This window comes from Cricetulus griseus, chromosome 2, assembly GCF_003668045.3.
Source record: "Cricetulus griseus strain 17A/GY chromosome 2, alternate assembly CriGri-PICRH-1.0, whole genome shotgun sequence".
Taxonomy (NCBI): domain Eukaryota; kingdom Metazoa; phylum Chordata; class Mammalia; order Rodentia; family Cricetidae; genus Cricetulus; species Cricetulus griseus.
Window position 1 is genome coordinate 230,891,782 of NC_048595.1, and position 24,339 is coordinate 230,916,120.

Here is a 24,339-nt window from a genome sequence, read left to right on the forward strand (position 1 = left end):
GCTGGCTAGTAGTTGGTATCTGCCAGGCTGGCCTTGAACTTGTAGCTACCCTCCTACCTCAGCCTCCTGAGTACTAGGATTATAGGCACAAGACACCATGCCCAGCTTGAAAAAATAAATAAATAAAATGAATGCTGCTAAATGCTTGACATGTCTATGTTTTCTAAATTCCCCCAATATCATTCTTATTTAACACGGGTTTTTAAACATGTTACTCCTGTCAGAAATATCATTAGACACATCCAAAATGTCACTATCTTACCTTGTCTTAGCACCAATTTCTTCATCTTTTTTACCTCCATATATTAAAAATATAGTTTCATCTCATGGTAAATATGCTCGTTTTCTGCTCTTGACATTCTTGTATTATTTTTGCATCTATTTTTTTATATCACATGCTTTCTGTCTTTGTCTTCTATTTTACTAATTCCCATAGTATCTGGCATAGAGCTTTACACATTTGTAGTCACTCAGTACATGTTGTTTCCTTTATTGGGTGCCACTGGTCCCTCAGTGACAGAGAAGGGTGAAGGAGAAAATGAATGTTTTTGCTTTCCAGGAAGCATTGAACAATGCTTAGAGGCTGGTTTGGGTTTCAGAGCCAGGGAAGAATGGCATGATTTTGCTGCTAGCATCTAGCAGACGGAAGCAAAGAATGTTCTGTTTCACACAGAACAAAAACCACAACATCATCTGACCCTAAGTGTCAATAGTGCTGAGGTCGAATGCTTATTTAGAGATACTATTAGGGGAGCACAGCTACTCATACCCTTGGCTGAAGAAAGGCTATGCTCTATCCATAAAGGCTGTTCTTCTCAACCTAGCATGATGCTTTAGGAGGGACATACATGAAACAGTGAGGGAGGAAGGGGACACCTGTCTAGCCCACTTTATCAGCCTAATAAACCCTGGTGATCAGAGGAGTGACAGATGTTGCTGCTAGGCAACACATCACTTACTTTCCTATGCTGTGATACAACACCTTGACCAAGGCATCTTACACAAGAGTTTATTTGGGCTTACGGTTCCAGAAAGTTAGAGCCCATGATGGCAGAGCAAGGTGCAGTACCCTCCACAGCATCAGGAATTGAGCAGCTGGGGTGATAAGAGAAAGAAGAAAGGACAAACACACAGACACATGTACAGAAAAGCTAAGGTGGGATCATATGGGCTTTACTCACTCTGGTGCAGGGTACCAACTGTAACAGGGACCCGGAAACTCTGAGCACTTATTTTATACATCTGGATCAAGGAGACAAGTTTACGGTATGCAGCCAAACAAGGAGGCAGGTGTAGCTAATCTCAGTAGTTCTCTGAAAGGGAGCAGTTTCAGGCTGCATTCATCTCAGATGAGAAAGTTGTTAGTGTTCAGACTAATCTGTGTTGATAAAGACAAGTACTGGTGGTGTGGACATCCCTGCAGCAATGGGCTTGGGCCTCTGAATAGTGTTGATATGCACTTCAGCTGTGTAGGTAGGTATATGTGAGAACCCACAAATTCTGAACATTTTACTTTAATGCCTGTCTTTAGAATTCTATTTTAGAATTTGTTTTCTCTCAAGCTTGTAATTCTACCTGATGCTAGTATATGGTGACTTTCATGTCTCCTGCCCTGGCCATCTTTATTTGCTTATTCTTTCCTTCCTTCTTTTCTTCTTCATAACTTCCTTTTTTCATAGCATAGCTCAGGTAACAGATTTTTCAAGCACAAGTACATCACATCATAATATTTACCTCTTGAGACTAAAGAAATGGCTCAAAAGCTAAGAGCATATACTGCTCTTCTGGAGACTGAATTTTATTCTCAGAACCCATATCAGATGGCTCATAACTACTATAATTTCAGCTGTAGGGCATCTACACTCTCTCCTGGCTTCCCTGGGCATTCAGCTCCCCACATACGAATGCATAAGTATAAATAAAAGTAAACATATTTTTGTTTTGTTTTTTTCAAGACAAGGTTTCTCTGTATTGCTTTGGAGGTTATCCTGGAACTCTCTCTGTAGACCAGGCTGGCCTCAAACTCACAGAGATCTGCCTGCCTCTGCCTCCCAAGTGCTGGGATTAAAGGCATGTGCAACCACTGCCCGGCTAAGTAAATGTATTTTTTTAAAAGAGTCACCTCTTCTATTACACAGGACACTCTATGTCCTTATCAGGTCAGAATGTTGTTGCTTTTACTGATTTTTCTTCCTTCTTTTGGTGCTAAGGATAAAGCCTGGATTCTTTCATATGCCACACAAGCACTACACCACTAATATATGTCCCTAGCATATTTTATGATCTCTTCCCATATTGACTCTTTCCTTATTTTTTCTGCTCCCGTGTTTCCATTACTCCCTTTAAAAGAGTTCTTTGAGAGCTTAAAGTTTTGTATAACATGCTTTGATTCTATTAACCTTCCCAAGTCTTCCCAAATCCACCTTCCCTATTCACCCAATTTTCTGTCCTTATTTAAATCCCTTAAGACCAATTTGTTCTTTCCTGGATGTGTGGTTTTCCACTGAAATATGGTCAACTTGTAAGGGGCTACACTCTTAGCAAAATCTGACCCTTACTTTCCCAGTATTTAACAATTGCCAATGACTCCACAGGAAGTTTTAAGGAATGGTATAGGAATTCAGAAAAGTGCTATTAGAATAAATGGGTCTAGACTTAGGTGTAGGCTTTGACTAGTAGGAATCAAAATATCAAAATGTGAGCCCCGCTTTAAGCAACATCACTAATATACTAATGGCTTGTCCCAACAATACCATGTTGGCCATGTCAGCTCAGAGTTCTTGAAAGAAGTAGGTAGAGAATGGAGTGAGGACATTGTTCCCCAGAGTCACTTTGCTGTTTATAAGGAGTGAGGGCTCGTGACACAACCTCTCTAAGCCTTAAGTGTTCATTTACCCACTAATACTTTATTTTCACTGGATGCCTCTCTGTGTCTGTCTGAATTGGGGAAATGTCTTACAGGACTTCCCAGAGTGACTGAACTGTAAGTGGTGAACACTTACTGTCTGTATAGAAGTTGGGATCCTGTCTGGGTAGGATATCTGAGGAACAGGAGAAAATCGTTCTAGGAAATGGAATGGGGATATCAAAGGAGAGCATGTCACTAGCTCAGTCACAGAAGCTGTTCTTAAAAGGTTAATTTGGGCATGAAAGATGCCCTAAGCTGGTAAAGTGTTTGCTCAGCTTGATCCACAGCCTACTGAGAGGTCCAGAACAGTGAGACCTTGACTCAAAAAACTAACGGAATATATTTCAAAGGAATGTCTCCCATAGGTTTCCTCTGGGCTCCACTCACACATGTCCACACGTACAAACATGTACACACAGACACACCTTTAGAAGGTACTTGACTTCTCCAAGTTAACATTATAAAAATGGACTGAATTAAGCATAAAAAAAGGTTTGGGCTTGGGATACGAAAGGGAAAGCATAGTCCATTTGGTGTACTGTGCAGCACAGAGGCAAGGTGTGTTACAACACTGATTAGGTCATAAACCACTGTCAGTGTATGTTGTTGTAAATGTTTCTTTTTATGTGGCAAATTCCTTGAGGACTTATATGTTGAAATCTTATTTCAATTAAAAGCTAAAGGAGTTTGATATTTCTCAGCATATTATAAAGGATTTTCATACCAACCAGAATGCTGTCATTGAGAGACATTCCATTTTAAGCAACTGGTGCTTCGTTTTGCCAAGGTAAGATTTTTAGGTTGTAATGCAAACATGTTGTAATGACTACTTTTGCAGGTGACCACAATGTTTAATAGAAACAACTTAAGGGAGAGAAGGTTTTTCTGGGCTTACAGTTTTAGAGGATTCAAAGCATCATGTTGAGGAAGTCACAGTGGGCCAGAAAAGTTTATGTCATCCGAAGCCAAGAAGCAGAAAATGGAGAGCGCCAGTACTTGACAGGCTTTGTCTCTCCCCTTTTTATATTCTTTCTGAGTCCCCTGGCTTGGAGAATGTTCCACTCACATGTGGGATAAGTTTTCACCCCACCCTCAGTTAATCATTTCTAGAGTTCTCCTCACAGAGACACCTAGAAGTGTTCCTCAGTAACCTCCTAGGTAATTATAAATCCAATTAAGTTGATAATGAAGATAAACCATCCCAAGTGGATTCAAAATACAGTGGTGTCTATAATTTTGCTTCCGTGATACTTTGTGCAAAACCATAAACTGCTTTTGAACTTTAAAAACATAGTTATGACACTCTAAAGTACTGGAGCAGAGCAGTCGAGATGGCTTGGTGGTAAAGGATGCTTGCTGCTCTTGGAGAGGATATAGTTCAGTTCTCTGAGCCCACATGGCAACTTGTAACTGTTTGTAACTCCTTTCAGAGTATCTACCATCTTCTTCTGGCCTTTTCACCAGGCACACGTGTGGTATACATACATTCATGTAGGCAAAACACTTGTATACAGAAAAAACAAAAATGAAGAGTAATAGAACAGTTTTATCGTAATAATGGAAGCTGTAAATTTTCACTTTTGAATCACTAACACAATTTGTTATGCATTTTCATTTTTGATGATTCTGCTTTTAATAAATAGTAAAATTACTAGATTACTCAATACCACAACCCTAATGACAAAATCTATGAATGTTTACCTAATTATGACTTTTATAATTTAGTGTGAACTGGTTTTGTTTGTATTGTCATCAAAAAATTACTCATGTCTGATAAAAAGAAAAAAACACATTGAGCAGAAATTTTAACTTGCTCAGGAAAATTAAGAAAGAGCTTACAGGTGGTAAATATGGCAGGGGAAGGGTGTGATTCAGACCCACTTAGTTCTTACCAAACTTTCCTTGTAATCTAACAAGCACTGCTTGCAGATGGGAACATTTTTTACTTCTATTTTGTATGTATTTGTGATTGATTGGCACATTGTTTGTAACAGTGCAACTTAGTTTTTCTAACCATTTCAGTAATTAATATTTAATACAAGTAAAAACAATACATGATAAGCCCTCAGCAAGGTCATTTTTAATGGTGGAAGGTTGAAAGCATTTTATTAAGATAGGAAACAAGACAAGAGTTTCACTTTTACTACTTCTATTCAATGTAATACTAGCCCTAGAGAGAGAAGATGAGAAGCATCCTAACTGGAAGGAAGAAGGTAAACCGTACTGTAGACCAACAGTTTGATGCTACAAATAGAAAACCTTAAGGATTCCATCAAAACCTAGAATTATAAAGTGAATTCAAAAAGTTACATGCTACAGAACCAACTTATAATATCCATAGTATTCAGTGTATGCCTGTAATTCCAGAATTTAGGAAGTTGAGGTAGAAGGACAATGATTTTAAGACCAACCTGGATTACATAGTGAGACTGGTTTCAAACCACCACTGACAACAGCAAGAAAACCCAGCAGCATTTCTTTTTTTCTTTTTTTTTTTTTTTTGCATCATTGTTTTTTTTTATTTTAATTAGAAAGAAAATTATTTTACATGTCAATCCCAGGTCCCTTTCCCTCCCCTCCTCCCCTGCCTTCCATAGGGGGGGTCTTCAAAGCCTGTCTTATTCTTTGCAATAGGGCCTAGGCCAGCCCCCTTGTGTCCAGGCTCAGGGAGTATCCCTCCATGTGGGATGGGCTCCCAAAGTCCATTCCTATGCTAGGGATAAGTACTGATCCACTACAAGGGGCCCCATAGATTTTCAAGGTCTCTTCACTGACACCCACATTCAAGGGGTCTGGATCAGTCCCAAGCTGGTTTCCCAGCTATCAGTCTGGGGGCCAAAAGCTCTCCCTTGTTCAGGTCAGCTGTTTCTTTGGGTTTCACCAGCCTGGTATGGACCCCTTTGCTCATCAGTCCTTCTCTGCAACTGGATCCTAGCATTTCTATACCTCAACTAGGAACTATATAAAGAAGAAATTAATAAAACTATCTCATTCAAAGTATCTAACAAAAGAAATTGAAGAATAAATCTAACCAAAGAAGTGAAAATTAGGGCCTGGAGAGGTGGCTCAGAGGTTAAGAGCACTGACTGCTCTTCCAGAGTTTCTGAGTTCAATTCCCAGCAACCACATGATGGCTCACAACCATCTGTAATGAGATCTGGTGCCCTCTTCTAGCTTGCAGACATACATGCAGACAGAACACAGTATACATAATAAATAAATCTTTAAAAAAAGAAGTGAAAATTAAAATTATGAAACACTTCTAAAATGAATTTAAGAAGACATAAATAATTGGAAAGAGAACTCAGTCATGGATTGAAAGAATTATAACTTTTAAAATGTCCACAATACCAGAAGTAATCTATAGATACTATGTACTCTCTACCAAATTGTACTATTCTTCAAAATATAGAAATAAAAGACCTCAAGGAGCTAAAGCAATCTTGGGGCCCTCACAGTCTGATTTCAAAGTATCCTACAAAACTATAGTAATTAAAACAAGCAGGCATATAGACTAACAGAACAGAGCAGCTTGTCCAAAAGTAAATGTGTGTTCATGATTAAATGATTTTCAACAAAACTGCCTCAAAGACAAGATGGAGAAGATGGTCTTTTCCAAAATGATGCTGGGAAATTATACATCCTTACATGGAAGAACTAAATTAGACGCATAATCATTTGATGCTATGAAAACTTCAGAATAACTTCATGGCTTTGATCTGGAGGTGAATACATACATACATACATACATACATACATACATACATACATACATACATACATACCCTAACATTGTACAACAAAAGTAGAAGTAGATCAGTAGAACTTCATCAAACTAAAAGGCTTCTGAATACCAAAGCAAGTAGTCAAAAGAATGAGGATCACCCATGAGGTAGGAAAACATACTTCTAAACTACACTTCTCTTAGACTATTTAGTGCTTCTATAATAGAATTTCAGGATGCAATACAAACATTTTTCATATAGGCCTGGAGGCTAGGAAGTCTGAGATCAATGTGCCAGCCATTACATTTCAGTGAGTTCTTTGTTGCATCATCCCATAATGAACAGGCAAAGAGAGGGACAGAAAGACACCCAAAAAGGCCAAGACTTCTATTTTGTAAGGAACCCAAATCTGAGATAATTACATCAATGTGAACAGAAACTTCTGTCAAGTAAATTTAGGAGGGAGCAAACACTCCACATCAGGATAGACATTAAACAAAAAACAAAACAAAACAAAAAACCTGTCGTGGCCCAGGATGTCTCAGCCCCAAGCCTCAGTAGCCATGAGGTTCGGCCTGAGTGGGGGTGTGGACTTGGAAACCCCTAGCAACCCAACAATAAAAACCAAACACAGGCATCTTGTCTTCTTTAGAGAACTCTCAGTTCCATGCTGCAAAACTGGAGTCTCTTTTCTATTCCCCATCTTCCTGGCTGTTTCCCTACCATGCTTCCCTGACCCTGAGGCCATTTCTGTCTCCTCCAGTCAAACCCTCTGCCAGCTAGCTCCTAACTCTCTGGCCTCTCTTGTTACTTACACACCTAGCCCTGCACCCTGGCGCAAGTCTATTCAAATGCTTCGTCCTGTAGAGATACAAACTAGGGGACATTCCCCACTGAGGCCATGCTATTCAACAGCAAATCAGCTAGCACCCGCAATTCAATGCAGACTGGAGCTCCCGGTTACTGGTTACTGGAACCCATGGAAAGTCCCTAATGGAATTTTCCTGGCTCCTGACAAAAACCTCAATTCAGTAGCAAGAAAGCAACTTGGTTTTCAGATGAACAAAGAAACAAACATTTCTTCTTCCTCTTCAGCCTCCTCCTCCTCCTTCAAGTCAGGGTCTCTCTGTGAAGCCCTGGCTGCCCGAGAACTTGCTAGGGCCTTGAACTCACAGTGTTCCCCTTTCCCTCTGCCTCTTCAGTGCTGGGATTAAAAGCACATGCCACTACACCCAATTTAGATAGACAAAAGAAAATATACAGATAGCTAATAAATACATGAAAAACTTCAAAAACAATAGGGAAATCCAAATTAAAGTCATAATGACATATCACCTCACATCTGTTAGAATGGCATTATCAAAAAGAAAAATTATCAATAGATGTAGAAACGGCCTTTGACAAAATTCAACAAAACTACATGATAAAAGTCCCAGAAAGAATAGAACTTGAAGAAGTATACCTCAACATAATAAAAGCTATATAATGACATACCCACTAGCCAACATCCCAAATGGAGAAAAATTTGATGCAATCTCATTAAAATTAAGACTGAGAGAGGCATGTCCTCTATTCCCATTCCTTTTCAATATAGTACTGAAGCCCTAGCAAGAGTATTAAGATGAGAGAAGGAAACTAAAGGGATACAAATAAGTTAAAGTATGCCCATTTGCAAATGGTATGATATGTATGTATGTATGTATGTATGTATGTATGTATGTATGTATATGAATGAGATCTCGAATATTGTAACAGAAAATTAGAAATGATCACTTTTAGCAAGTGGCAGGATACAAAATTAACTTACAAAAATCAGTATCCTTTCTACACCAATAACAAACATGCTATGAAAGGAATCTATGGGAACATGCCCATTCATGGTATGAGAGAGAGAGAGAGAGAGAGAGAGAGAGAGAGAGAGAGAGAGAGAGAGACTCAAGAATAAACCTAACCAAAAAGGTGAAAGATCTCTACAATGAAAAAATTTTAATTTCTTAAGAAATAAGTGGAAGAAGTCACTAGAAAATGGAAAGACCTCCCATACTTATGGATTGATAGACTTAATACTGTGAAACTTACCATCCTACCAAAAGCAGTTTACAGATTCAATGCAATCTCAGTTAAACTCTATATGACATATAGAAAAAAATACTCGAAATTTCATAGGAAAGCACAAAAGGCCATGGATAATAACGATAATTCTGCATTTAAAAATTATAATGCTTGAGGGATTATCATACAAGATTTTAAGTTTTATCACACAACAGTAGTAATAAAAACAACATGGTATTAGCACAAAAATACATATGTAAATCATTGGAACATAATAGAAGACCCAGTCTCAAGTGCACATTAGTACAGCCACTTTATATTTGACCAAGATGCCAAACACACACACACACAAGGACTGCATCTTCCACAAACAGTCCTGAGAAAATCGATGCACACAAGTAAAAGAAGGACATTAGATTCATATTTATTATCATGCACAAAATTAACTCAAAATAGATCAAAGACTTCGGTGAGATACCTGAAAGTCTGAAATTGATAAAAGAAAACAGACTATACCCTACAAGATACAGGTATAGGAAAAGACATTCTTAATAGGGTTTCCTTGGCCCAGGAATTGGTCCCAACAATGGATAAATGGGATCTTATAAAACCAAAAGCTTATGTATGGTAAAGGAAATAATAAGTGAAGAGGAAATCTGCAAAATAGGAGAGAAACTTTGCCAGCCATATATCCAACAGAGGACTAATGCCTAGAATATGCAAAGAACTTAAAAAGATTTAAAAAATAAAAACAATCCAATAAAAAGAGTCTATAAATCTGTAGTGGTTTGAATAAGAATGCCCCCTTAGACTCAGGCATTTACATACTTGGTCTCCAGTTGGTGATACTGTTTTGGGAGGTGGTATAATGAATGTTACTGAGGAAAGGATATTCCTAGGGGTGGGCTTTGAGAGTCTAAGCTTCACTGCACTCCCAGGTCGCCGTCTCTGCTTTGCATTTGTGGTTGAAAAATGTAATCTTTCAGCTACTGCTGCTGTGTTTGTCACTTGCTATCATACATCCTCACAATGAGGGACTTGTTCCTGTAAACTGTAAGCCCCCCCAAAAAAAACAGAAAAAGAAAAACAAACAAAACAAAACAATGACAAAAACTTTCTTCTATAATATACTTTCCTCCTGATATTTTATCACAGCAATGAAAAACTAATACAAGATATTAACAGAAAGTTCTCAACACAAAACATAAAATGGCTAAGAACATCATTCCCAAACTGGGAAATACAAATCAAACTTCTTCAAGATTTCATATTGCCCCAGCCAGAATGGCTAAGATTAAACAGACAGTAAATGCTGGATAGAAGGAAAGGGGAACTCCACTGTTGGTAGGATTATAGATTGGTACAGCCACTATGGAAATTAGTATAGAGAACACACACCACACACACTCATTCTCTCTCTCTCTCTCTCTCTCTCTCTCTCTCTCTCTCTCTCTCTCTCTCTCTCTCTCTCACACACACACACACACACACACACACACAGAGAGAGATGTACCAAATGATCCAGCTAGACCACTCCTTGGTATATACCCAAAGGACTTGATAGCCTACTACAGAGACTTGCTCAGTTGTGTTCAGTACCACTCTATTCACAAAAGCTAGAGAATGAAAACAACCTAGATGTCCATCAAATGATTAATGGAAAATAAAAATGTGGTACACATCCACAATGGAATTCTATTCAACTATAAAGAAAGATGAAACCATGAACTTTTCAGGTGGATGAATGGGACTGAAAAATATATTGACTGAGATAACCCAGACCAAGAAAGACCAACAGCATATGATCTCTCTTATTTGTGGGTTCTAAATCTGAATCTATAGATTTGAGTGTATAACTTGGAGTACCCACAGAAGCCTGTGAAGTAGAAAGAGACCCTTGGAGGAGGGAGGAAAAGTAGTGTTGGAGAGAGGAATGACAGGGCAAGGGTGCTGTGATCGGGGAAAATGAGATGGGGAATATAATTGGGGAGCATGAGGAAACATAATATAAGTCTAATATAAATGGATAGCGAGAACATGTTTTGAAGCAGTTACCCCACAGAACAAGATAATGCTCCTCCCAGGAGACTTAGACTATTTAACAAAAACCCAAGTGTCAGGCAGCAGCTACTTCCCTTGGGTTGTTAGGCAAGGAGTCCATTGTTCTTGGTTGCCTAACAAAACATGAAGGTAAGAACCTATCACTGAAGACACTTCAAACTTTGGTCACAGGACCTGTAGACACCAAGCTGAAACTATCTAGGAGTCTCCTTCCTGAAGCTAGTTGCCATGTGTAAGAAAGTGCTGTTTCAGATGCTTAAGGAGAATAGATATCAACAGTCTTACCCAATTCTAAAGCTTGAGAACCACAGTAATGGAGACTTGCAAGACAGTGCAATAGTGGCACTTGTATTCTGAAGGCAACCAAGCAAGATCTAATTAGAACTACGCCTACTCATTTGGAGGTAACTCCCACCTGCTATTATAAATTTTCCCAAGAATCTATGTCTGGACAGGGCCTCATTGTTGAAGTGATACAGCTTCCAGTTGTCTTCTGCATGCTCATCCACCTGCTCATAGATAAGTGCAGCTCTCATTACAAAAGAAGCTTCTTTTTACAGTAGACTATTAGATCCGCAAACCATCAACAAGTAGAGCATAAGTGACTGTGGCATCCCCAGTCCCCAAAGAGAAATCTGTAACACAAAAAAGGGAAACCTATACCTATGGCTCAGTGAACATCTTGGAAGCTGGGGTGGAAAGACTATGAGAACCAGAGGGCTGGGATGCCTGCTGTCTGGTAGTTTCTTGTGGATGGGATTATTGCACAAATGAACTCTTCACAATGTGGTTGCCTGTACAAAACCTGCAGAGACCACACCTACCAACACACCAATGTGAATTGGAAGAAAATTTCATAAGGTCCCACCCCTAGATGAAAAGTGGTAGGAAATGTCTACTAAGGGACAGAGTACCATTTTTTGGTGTTGCTTTGGATTTAGGGATAAAAACACAGTCCTAAAGAGTCAGCTCTAAACACATGCAAATACGTGCAGGCTAACTGGACTCAGTAGATGATATATTCATGTATATGTATGATATATGTATACACAAGTACATGCATATATACCTACAATATTTAACAAACAGAAGAGTTCATGAATTCAAAGAGAGTGGTTGGGAGGATAGGGGAGTTGAGGGAGGGGAAGAGGCAGGGTAGAAAGGTTGGAAATACAGTGTAGTCATGTATAAAATCCTTAAATTTATCACATGTAAAGGGAATGTCAGCATACTGCTCATGAGAATGTAAATTAGTACAAATATTATAGAAAACAATATAGAAATTTCTCAAAAGGGTAAAAATGGGATTACCATATGATCATTCACCCTATATATCCAAAAGAAATAAAATCAGTATGTCAGATATTTTTGCACTCCTATTCATTGCACTATTCACATTAGCTGAAATGTGTATACAGCCTAAATTTCTATCTAGGTAGAATAGATAAAGATGTGGTATTTATACAGCAGCACAAAATTCAGCCTTGACAAGGAAGGCAGTCATGTCGTGTGTGACTATGAGCCTGGACTATGAGTATGGACTATGAGCCTGAAACATCTTGCATTAAGCAAAATAAGCTAGACAAATTCTATGTGATCTTATACGTAGCATCTAACAAGTTGAACTCATAAAAACCCTAAAGTAGAAATTACCAGGAGTAGGATGAAGCCTTGGACTACAGAAGAGAAATGTTGGTCAGTGATAAAGAATCCCAGGCAGGATGAATAAGATAAAAAAGAAAACATCCATTGTACAACACACTATAGTGAATGCCAACAAGCTGATCTTGAAAATCACTACAAATAGATTTTAAGTATTTTTACCACAAACATATACATATGTGAAGTAATGTGTATATTAAGTTGATTACGGCATTCCATAACCTATTTATATTTCAAAGCATACCAAATATATCTAAAATTTTCATATCAAGACAAAAGTCTTAATGTGATTGAGTTTGGCACTAGGTGCAAGTGATTAGTTTGTTGTTTGTATGTGGATAGTAGCATACTTGCTGAGTCTTTTGGAATATGTTCTAAAGCACAGTTAACTTCTCAAACAACATTTAGCTGGATTTAAGCATTGACATAATGCTGTATCAAATCTCATTTTTCATAGCATGAAAATGGGGCAGATAATAAATTTTCTTCATACTGCACCACCTGACTGTCCCTTTCATTCCTTCGAAGATTTCCAGAGGCACTGGGATGACCTGGTAGGGAGCACATGTGTATCACACTAAATGTTATTTGATCTCTTTTTTTACCATGTAACATAATAATAGCCTCCTCTAAAACTATTTATACTGTATGCTTAATTCATAGTACGGCTATAAACTTCCAGAAGATCGTGGAGATATGAAAATATACTGTAGCATCTATTTCAAAATGATCAAAGAAAGGACCTTCACGTATCCTTTGCACACTACTGATAACAGATACTTTCTGTCTGCCTTATGAGCCAGCCGTGCTCATGCCCCATGCTGACATTATTTAATGGAGCCACTTTGCCTTCTAATTTAGCTTGGGAAATGATACTAATAAGAATTTATGTGACTGTTTTGGGTATTGTTCTTGAGACTGGTAAAATATAGCCTAGACTGACTGGGAACTCACTGTGTGTCCCAAGCTATTCTGGAATTTCTGATGTTCCTGTCTGTAATTTTCTTACAGGAATGCACCACTGTATCCAGTTTACAGTGAGGATAGGATTAAATCCAGCACTTATTGCAAGACAGGCCTTCACTCTACCAGCTGAGATACATTCTCAACCTCTCATCTCTAAATAAAAGACCCATCCGATCTTAACTGCTTCTAATATGAAACCACTTTGGTGACAGGAAGGAGATAAGGTCTTGTTATGTAACCCGGGCTATCCTTGAACTGGCCATCCTCCTGCCTCAGCTTCCTCTGGGCTGGAATTACCACCATCCCAGGCAATAAGAACTTTTCTTTAAAGACTATTGCAAAATTTAGACAAGAAAAGAAAATTCAGAATAGGAAAACGTGTGTGTGTGTGTGTGTGTGTGTGTGTGTGTGTGTGTGTATTTCCTAATAGAACATAAGAAACCAACCATAGGAGTCTCCTTAGCCAAGGTTTTCCCCAGTGTTCTTTGGCCATTATTGAAAATGTTAAATTAAATATTACTGAGATCTTCCTTTTTGGAAGATTTGTTTTTTAGATTTGACTTGCTCTTACACACTACATTGATTTAGGAAAATATCTTTCTTAATATCACTTTAAAATATACACTGAAACAGAGCACAAGTACCTAGGTGGAGGTCTTAAATCTTAATTAGCCTGGCTCTCACCATTCTGACAGGCTGGGGTTTACAAATGGAAAGAGCATGTTTTGTGCTCTTTCCTAACCCAGGTAATGCACAATAAACCTACAATCTACACTGCTAGCAATTCCCTTTCATTAGATGCCAACACTATCTCAAGTTTTTAGAAGATTTCTCATTAGGAAAAGTGACGGCTTTCCTTGAAGTTTGAAAATAATTGGTAATGTGTTTCTTCTCTGTGCCAAGTTTTTCATTGGTTTTGAAGATAGGAGTAGTTTATGGTCCACTAATTTTGTCCTTGTACTCTGTACAGGTGACAGATGGCACATTCCTTATAAATCTTTCCTGAAATATTGTAATCTACTCTACTTTCCATTCTATTTACAAAATGAAGACACGGAGATTCAACTTGATTGTGTCATGTCACACACACACACATACACACACACACACACACACACACACACACACACACACACACACACACACACAATTTGTTAATAAAAATAAACTTAAAATAGAAGGAATGAAAGAATGCTTTTTAGCTTTGACAACTGTAGAATATAACATAAAAATAGAATCTGTTTGTGTCTTGTGGACATTGCTGCCAGCTTAAAAATGAAAATTGCTCTGCCCTGCCGACAGAAACCTTGTGTTGCTCTTTAACCTTTAATCGTGCTCAGGTATCCTCTCAGCTGCATCAGAAGTCAGCCCATTCAGTTCTTCCCAAGGGTGGATTTGGAAGGTGTGTTGAAAAGTTTCCTTTCAGATTTAAAATCTAAACTGCCGCACATATGTGGATTTCCCATAAAGATGACAAATAAGCCATGCTACTACACACAGGAGCTTACCAGACCACAAAAACAGGTAAGGCGTACTTTTATCTCATCCAAGGTCTCTGAATTCTTTAGTAGATCACAAACTTTTCTCAATACAGCATCTCACAAATGCTATTTGTTGTTGTTAGTTAACTGTTGGTCCTGCCGTTTGCTATTACTGTATTTCATATGACACACAATCATTGCTTCTGATATGTTTCATCCATATCTAGATATGTACAAGTTGGGTTATTGGTGATTAAAGAGAGAATTTTGTGAAGTGTTCACCTTGACATATTGAATGGGGAAATGGGGTTGGGGGGCAGGCCTGTTCAGTAGAAGTTGGTGGCTGCTGCCCACCAGGTGGAGTCAGGAAGGGGTGTCTCTGAACCCTGCAGGGAGAAGAAAGCCATCACCAGTGTTTGCCTCTGCATTAACTTCAAGAGGAAGCCAGCACACAAACCTGGCTCCCCACAGACAGACAAATGTCAGAAGAAATGGCTCTTTGGGGATTTTGTTACACCCCAGACTTAACAAGCAGGGGAAGAAGACACAACCTGAAACCAGATTCTGAGTTTTTATATTTTCTAGGGCTGGAAATTTTAAGGGGACAAGAGTTACTTCTGGCTTTGCCCCCACCCCCACATTTTACAATCTGTTTGTATTGTGCCTTATTATACACACATAGAAAGTATATAGAAAGTATACCCACAATCTTGTTGTATAATTGTTCGTGTAACCCAGTGCAGCATCCTGCTCTCACCTTCCTTACTATATGTTCAGAGAGGTAACCACTGTCATGACATCCTCTGATGGCCCTTTGTCTTTAGTAAGCATATATCAGTAAAAACTAGGTTTTAGTTATGTCCAGTTTTTAATTTTATGCAAGAGAAACCACTGTTTGTGTTTCTAAGTCTGTATCTTTGCTTTAGAATAGTGTTGACACTCCTCTGTGTGGTTCCACTAAGTGTAGTCCACTCACTTCCATTTTCATGCAGTTATGTGATTATACCATAGCTGATTATTTTTCCAGAATATTGTTGATTGACAGCTGGATTGTTTGAGAGCTATTTGCAGTAATGTGGTAGTGAGCATTCTAGTAGGTATCCTCTAGGCCATGGCCATATATCTCTACATAAATGTAGAGTCAGTATGTGTATTTCCAAGTGTAGGATGTATTCCAGGCTATCTCCCACAGTTTCTGTGTGTCTGTAGCAGTTTGTGAGCCTCTGGCTGTTGCTCCTTTCCCTTGTTCATATGTGGTATTGTTGACCTTTACTTTAGCAATTCTGGCAGATTATCATCTGCTTTTAATGTGCATGTCTTGGTTATTTATGTATACTGATATTTGGATATTTGTTTTGAAGGGATGTCTGCCAATTTCATTGACAAATATTCTTTTTAAAAAATGATAATTAGGTATTTATTAGGGAAGCACTTACACAGATAAGCACTCACTCCAGAAGATGCAGTCTCTGCCCTTCAGATGCTCTCACTGAAACCCAAGAGAGCACCAGCGAGCCCCTCCTCTATGTTACAAGGGGTCAAGTCTGAACCTGGAACCAAGCCCAAAGGTGTGACCACCATCACAAGTTCAATGGCAAAGCAAGATGCCACTACAATTCTCCTTCTGTCTAAATAAGAGGGTTTTAAGCCTGATACAAAACTATAATACAATGATAACAAATATCAAGTATAGACAAGGAGAAGGAAGGTGAAAACATACACAAATTTAGGCCTATGACCAGCAAGAGCAACATTAAGCAGTAAACACATACTAAATGTCTAGTCCTAGGGTAATGGCAGAGATTACTCTGATTGCTGTCCAATTCTGGGAAGTCTAAGTCTAGTACCTAATATGTTCTGAGATGAGAGGATATTAGTAGTGACTATCTAGTTTTCAACCTCATCAAAGACCTGGGAAGGAAAATAATATTATTAGGGTAAGCAGGAAATGTAAATGTGCAACTTCCTAAAGTTGCAAGCAATGACAGAAACAGCAGGCTACCTGGACAGTCACCCAAAGTTCCTCTGTAACGTTCAGCCCATAGGCCATAATGTGTCCAGCAGATTTTTCAACAAAGCAGGAAATTTGAAACTGTCCTGCTTGTATTGACAGTTTGCCAGTCATTTTTCTCTGTGTCCTGCAGAATGTCTGGCAGACTCTTCCATGAAGCAGGAACCCTTAAGGACTGTCCTATCTTGTTTTGGCAAGTTCAGCTGTCACTTCCCTGTGGGCCCTGCATGTTCAGTTTGTACAGTGTACAGTCAAACATTCCAGGCAAGAGCAGTTTCTTGCCCAAAAGGCTAGTCTTGCCATATTGAAAGAAAACTCCATAAGGAGCTTCATCTATGCCCATCTTCCTCTCTGACACAATTGGTGTTGCCAGGAGCAGTTCTGTCTCATTGTCATGAAAAACCATAAAAGACCATTTTAAACGCCATATTCTGTAAGTCTTTGAAAGGTTTTGAAGAATACCACTTGAAATATATCTCTGTATATCTAGAAAACCTAACTAAGTTTTGAGTAATCTGTAATTATACATTACATTTTTTAAAAAGCTGTAGAAACATAATACTTAAACAAGGGTAGAAATATACATATAACAAAATTGACCTTAAATTTGCACCAATAAACCAAAATCCATACCAATGCAAAGTATACATTTCTGTATCATATTCCCTTTTTTTCTTTACAAAGAAATTGACTGTGATCATTAACCATTTGTAACCAATCCATTTAAATGAGAACAAACATTCATAAACAATATTTGGGAGTGTGGATGTAGTTCTCTCTAAACTGCTTCCTGCTCTTTGGGGGCACTGTCAATCGCAAGGGGATCCTGAGAAAACCCAGAATCATGGCCAACTCCTGGCTGTAGTAGTCTGTAAGGCTGCATCATCCCAGTTGTCTTGAATGTTGAATCACCTGGGCTCTTGCTTCAGGGGGTCTTTCTTGATCAAGCCATATTAGTGTGGAAGGAATCCACAGTTTTTCATCTTCTATGGAAACAACAGCACAACCTCTTTTCAAAAGTAACATGTCCTTAGACTTAAATTTTGAAGTCAAGTTATTTTCAAAACATATAGGTTGAATTAATCCAGCAGCATTTATAATCAAATGTCTTTCAGCAGCTGTTGCTCCTTCCTCAGCAATCAAACAATTCAAAGACAATACAATAACATACAGTATGCAGACGCTCTGTGTATTTTCCATCTTCATGTGGGCCTTTTTTTTTTTTACTCTTGCCTTTTTTATTTTTCAGTTTTTTTTTGAGACAGGGTTTCTCTGTGTATCTTTGCTATCCTGGAATTCACTCTGTAGACCAGGCTGGCCTTGAAATCACAGAGATCTACCTGCCTCTGCCTCCCAAGTAGTGGGATTAAAGGTGTGTGCCACCACACCCAGCTACTTTATTTCTTTTTTAAGGACTTTATCCTTTTTTTTCCTCTCCCAAAAGCCTACGTATATTTTTAAACACACTGTCAATCATTTATTGATCCTCCCCCTCTGAATCTGCCTCTACTGTATATCTCTATCTTTTTTTGACCATGAGTCTTTTATATGCTAAATAGCGTAGATAGATTTTATTTTTTTTAGAAAGAAGATTATTTTACAGGTTAATCCCAGGTCCCTCTCCCTCCCCTCCTCCCCTGCCCCCCCCACTAGTACCCTACCTATCCCATACCCTATCTGCTCCACAGAGAGGGTGAGGCCTTCTGTAGTCTTCAAAGTCTGTCATATCCTTTGGGATATGGCCTAGGCCAACCCCCTTGTGTCTAGGCTCAGGGAATATCCCTCCATGTGGGATGGGCTCCCAGAGTCTATTCCTATGCTAGGGATAAGTACTGATCCACTACAAGGGGCCCCATAGATTTTCAAGGTCTCTTCACTGACACCCACATTCAGGGGGTCTGGATCAGTCCCATGCTGGTTTCCTAGCTATCAGTCTGGGGGCCAAGAGCTCTCCCTTGTTCAGGTCAGCTGTTTCTTTGGGTTTCACCAGCCTGGTATGGACCCCTTTGCTCAACACTCCTCCTTCTCTGCAACTGGATTCCAGTTCAGTTCAAGGTTTAGTTGTGGGTGTGTGGCTTCTACTTCCACCAGCTGCTGGATGAAGGCCATACAAAGGCATATGAATTAGTCATCAATCTCATTATCAGAAGAGGGCATTTAAGGTAGCCTCTCCTCTGTTGCTTAGATTGTTAGTTGGTGTCATCATTTTTGTAGAGCTCCAGACATTTCTCTAGTGCCTGATTTCTCTTTAAATCTATGTCTCCCTCTATTATATTATCTCTTATCTTACTCTCTTCTGTTCTTTCCCCAACTCAACCTCCCTGCCCCATCATGTCCTCCTCACCTCTCCTCTTCTCCACTTCTCATTCTCCTAGTTCCCTCCCCCTCACCCTATGCTCCCAATTTGCTCAGGAGATCTTGTCCCTTTCCCCTTCTCCAGGGGACCATGTATGTCTCTCTTAGGGTCTTCCTTGTTTATTAGCTTCTCTGGCAGTGTGGATTGTAGGCTGGTATGTCTAAAATCCACATATCTTTCAGTACATACCATGTTTGCCTTTTTGTGACTGGGTTACCTCACTCAGAATGGTTTCTTCTAGTTCCATCCATTTGCCTGCAAATTTCAAGATTCCATTGTTTTGTTATGTTTTTCAGCTGAGTAGTACTCCATTGTGTAAATGTACCACAATTTCTCTATCCATTCTTCAGTTGAGGGGCATCTAGGTTGTTTCCAGGTTCTGGCTATTACAAATAATGTTGTGATGGACATCATTGAACAGATGTCCTTGTTGTATGAATGTGCTTCTTTTGGGTATATGCCTAAGAGTGGAATTGCTAGATCTTGTGGTAGACTGATTCCCATTTTCCTGAAAATTTGCCATACTGATTTCCAAAGTGGCTGTATAAGTTGGCACTCCCACCAGCAGTGGAGAGTGTCCCCATTTATCTACATCGTCTCCAGCATAAACTGTCATTGGTGTTTTTTATTTTTGCCATTCTGACAGGAGTAAGATGGTATCTCAGAGTTGTTTTGATTTGCATTTCCCTGATGGCTAAGATGTCAAACACTTTCTTATATGTCTTTCAGCCATTTTAGATTCCTCTATTGAGAACTGTCTATTTAGTTCTGTACCCCACTTTTTAATTGAATTGTTTGGTGTTTTGGAGACTAGCTTCTTGAGTTCTTTGTAAATTTTGGAGATCAGCCCTTTGTCAGATGTGGGATTGGTGAATATCTTTTCCCAATCTGTTGGCTGTCGTTTTGACTTGTTGACTGTCCTTTGCCTTACAGAATCTTCTCAGTTTCAGGAGGTCCCATTTATTAATTGTTGATCTCAGTGTCTGTGCTACTGGGGTTATGTTCAAGGGTATTCTAGAAGGTTCTTCTCTTCTAGAAGGTTCAGTGTGGCTGGATTTATGTTGAGGTCTTTGATCCATATGGGCTTAAGTTTTGTGCATGGCAATAGACATGGATTTATCTGCAGTCTTCTACATGCCAGCATCCAGTTATGCCAGCACCATTTGTTGAAGATGCTTTCTTTATTGCATTGTTTAGCTTTAGCTTCTTTGTCAAAAATCAAGTGTTAGTAGGTGTGCAGGTTAATATCAGGGTTTTCAACTCAATTTCTTTGGTCTATTGTCTATTTTTGTGCCAATACCAAGCTGTTTTCAGGACTATAGCTCTATAATAGAGCTTGAAATCAGGGATGGTGATGCCTCCAGAAGTTTTTTTATTATACAGGGTTATTTGGGCTATCCTGGGTCTTTTGTTTTTCCATGTAAAGTTGAGAATTGTTTTTTCAAGGTCTGTGAAGAATTGTTCTGGGATTTTGATGGGGATTGCATTGAATCTGTAGATTGCTTTTGGCAAGATTGCCATTTTTTTTACTATGATGATCCTACCTATCCAAGAACATGGGAGATCCTTCCATTTTCTGGAATCTTCTTTAATTTCTTTCTTTAAAGACTCAAAATTTTTATGATACATGTCTTTCACTTTCTTTGGATAGCATTACCCCAAGGTATTTTATGTTGTTTGTGGCAATTGTAAAGGGTGATGTTTCTCTGATTTGTTTCTCAGCACATTTATCGTCCATATATAGTAGGGTTACTGATATTTTTGAGTTAATCTTGTATCCTGCCACTTTGCTGAAGTTGTTTATCAGCTGTAGGAGTTCCCTGGTAGAGTTTTCGGTTCACTTATGTAGACTATCAAATCATCTGCAAACAGTGAAAGCTTGACTTCTTCCTTTCCGATTTGTATCCGCTTGATCTCCTTTTGTTGTCTTATAGCTCTAGCTAGAACTTCAAGGACAATATTGAAGAGATACGGAGAGAGTGGACAGCCTTGTCTTGTTCTTGATTTTAGAGGAATAGCTTTGGGTTTCTCTCCATTTAGTTTGATGTTTGCTCTTAACTTACTGTATATTGATTTTATTATGTTCAGGTATGTTCCTAATCTCTCCAGGACCTTTATCATGAAAGGGTGTTGGATTTTGTCAAAGGCTTTTTCAGCATCTAGTGAGATGATAATGTGGTTTTTCTACTTAAGTTGGTTTATATGGTGGATTGCATTGACTGATTTTCGAATGTTGAACCAACCCTGCATCTCAGGGATGAAGCCTACCTGATAATGGTCGATGATTTTTCTGATATGTTCTTGGATTCGCTTTGCCAGTATTTTATTGAGTTCTTTTGCATCTATGTTCATGAAGGATATTGGTCTGTAGTTCTCTTTCTTAGTTGTGTCTTTGTGTGGCTTGGGTACCAAGGTAATTGTAGCCTCTTAAAAAGAGTTTGGCAGTGAACCTTCTGCTTCTATTGAACAATTTGAGGAGTTTTGGTATCAGCTCTTCTTTGAATTTGTGGTAGAATTCTGTACTGAAGCCATCTGGCCCTGGGCTTTTTTTGGTTGGGAGATTTTTGATGACTGCTTCTATTGCCTTAGAGGTTATGGGTCTGTTTAAGTTGCTTATCTGTTCTTGATTCAGTTTTGTTAAGTGATATCTGTCCAGAAAATTATCCATTTCCTTTAAATTTTCCAATTTTGTGGAGTACAGGTTTTCAAAGTATGACCTGATGACTCTCTGGATTTCCTCAGTGTCTGTAGTTATGTCCCTCTTTTCATTCCTGATTTTATTAATTTGCATGTTCTCTCTCTGCCTTTTGGTAAGTTTTAATAATGGTTTGTCTATCTTGTTGATTTTCTTGAAGAACCAACTCTTTGTTACATTGATTCTTTGAATTGTTTTCTTTGTTTCAACTTTATTGATTTCTGCCCTCAATTTGATTATTTCCTGGCATCTACTCCTCAGGGGTGAATTTGTTTCCATTTGTTCTAGAGCTTTCAGCTGTGGTATCAACTCTATGGTGTGACTATTCTCTATTTTCTTCATGTGAGCACTTAGAGCTATGAACTTTTCTCTTAATACTGCTTTCAAAGTGTCCCATAAGTTTCAGTATGTTGTGTCTTCACTTTCATTGAATTGTAGGAAGTCTTTAATTTTTTTCTTTATTTCTTCCTTGACCCAGGAATGGTGCAATTGCGTGTTGTTCAATTTCCATGAGTTGGTAGGTTTTCTGCAATTTGTGTTGTTTTGAATTCTAACTTTAAAGCATGATGGTCTGATAAGACACAGGGGGTTATTCCAATTTTTTTGTACCTCTTGAGGTTTGCTATGCTGCCGAGTTGTGGTCAATTTTAGAGAAGGTTCCATGTGATGCTGAAAAGAAGGTACATTCTTTTGTGTTTGGATGGAATGTTCTATAGATGTCTGTTAATCTCAATTGGGTCATAACTTCTGTTAGTTCCTTTGTCTCTTTGAAAAATTTCTGTCTGATGGTCCTGTCCACTGGTGAGAGTGGGGTGTTGAAGTCTCCCACTAAAACTGTGTGAAGTCTTATTTGCGATTTGAGTTTTAATAATGTTTCTTTTAGGAACGTTGGTGCCTTTGTATTTGGGGAATAGATGTTTAGAATTGAGACTTCTTCCTGATGGATTTTTCCTGTGATGAATATGAAATGATCTTCTTCATCTCTTTTGATTGATTTTAGTTTGAAGTCTAGTTTGTTAGATACTAGGATAGCTACCCCAACTTGTTTCTTGGGATTCATTTGATTGGAATGTCTTATCCCAACCCTTTACTCTGAGGTAATGTCTCTCTTTGAAGTTTCTTGTATGCAGCGGAAGAATGGATTCTGTCTTCGAATCCACTCTGTTAGCCTGTGCCTTTTTACAGACAAGTTAAGACCATTAATATTGAGGGAAATTAAAGACCATTGAGTGCTTATTCTTGTTTGTTTTTGATTTGTTGTTGGTAGTGGTATTGTATGTGGATTTACCCATACTTTTTCTTTTGGGTTTTCGTAAACTGGGATTATCTATTGCCTATGTTTTTGTGAGTGTAGTTAATTTCCTTAGGTTGGAGTTTTCCTTCCAGTACTTTCTGTAGGGCTGTATTAGTGGTTACATATTGTTTAAATCTGGTTTTGTCGTGGAATATCTTGTTTTCTCCCTTTATTGTGATTGAAAGCTTTGCTGAGCATAGTAGTCTGGGCTGGCATTCGTGGTCTCTTAGTGTAGGTAGAATATCTATACAGGTCCTTCTGGCTTTCAGAGTTTCCATGGAAAAGTCCAGTGTAATTCTGACAGGTTTGCCTTTATATGTTACTTTGTCCTTTGTCCTTTGCTGCTCTTAATATTCTTTCTTTATTCCATATGTTTGCTGTTTTAATTGTTATGTGCAGAGGGGGCTTTCTTTTGTGGTGTCTTCACTCTATTTGGTGTTCTGTAGGCTTCTAGTACTTTCATTGGCATGTCTTTATTTAGGTTGGGAAAGTTTTCTTCTATGATTTCATTGAATATGTTTTCTGCACCTTTGAGTTGGGTTTCTTCACCTTCTATGCCTATTATCCTTAGGTTTGGTCTTTCCATGGTGTCCCATATTTCCTGGATATTTTGTGTTAAGGATTTGTTGGACTTATGATTTTCTTTGCTTGATGAATTTATTTCCTCTAGTTTATCTTCAGCAACTGAGATTCTGTCTTCCATCTCTTGCATTCTATTGGTTATGCTTGCATCTGTGGTTCCTGATTGTTTACTCAGCTTTTCCACTTCCAGCATGTCCTCAGTTTATGTTTTCTTTATTGTCTCTGTTTCAGTTTTCAGGTCTTGACCTGTTTCCTTCAGCTGTTTAATTGTATTTACTTGGCTTTCCTTGACTTCTTGCATGTCTTTTCTTCCATTTCTCTGAAGGATTTTCTGATTTACTCTCTCAGGGTCTCTATCATCTGCATGAAGTTGTTTTTAAGGTTGCTCTCTTCTGCTTCATCTGTGTTGGGATGTTCAGGTCTTGCTGGTGTAGAGTCCCTTGTCTCTGGCAGTGTCATATTGGTTTTCCTGTTGTTGGATATGTTCTTATATTGTCGTCCTCCCATCTCTTCTTCCAGTGGGTGCAGGTGATGTCTCTTCCTTTC

General features: G+C 38.6%; 1 protein-coding gene across 1 annotated transcript in view; it reads left to right on the forward strand.

Moving 5' to 3' along the window:
- Window positions 1-24,339, forward strand: part of CUNH18orf63 (chromosome unknown C18orf63 homolog) — a 38,931-nt gene that overhangs the window by 8,320 nt on the left and 6,272 nt on the right. Inside the window, exons 7-10 of the mRNA XM_027403756.2 lie at window positions 3,586-3,695; window positions 12,866-12,962; window positions 13,072-13,157; window positions 14,715-14,898. Coding sequence (XP_027259557.2) covers window positions 3,586-3,695; window positions 12,866-12,962; window positions 13,072-13,157; window positions 14,715-14,898 — 477 coding nt within the window. The remainder of the gene's footprint in view (window positions 1-3,585; window positions 3,696-12,865; window positions 12,963-13,071; window positions 13,158-14,714; window positions 14,899-24,339) is intronic.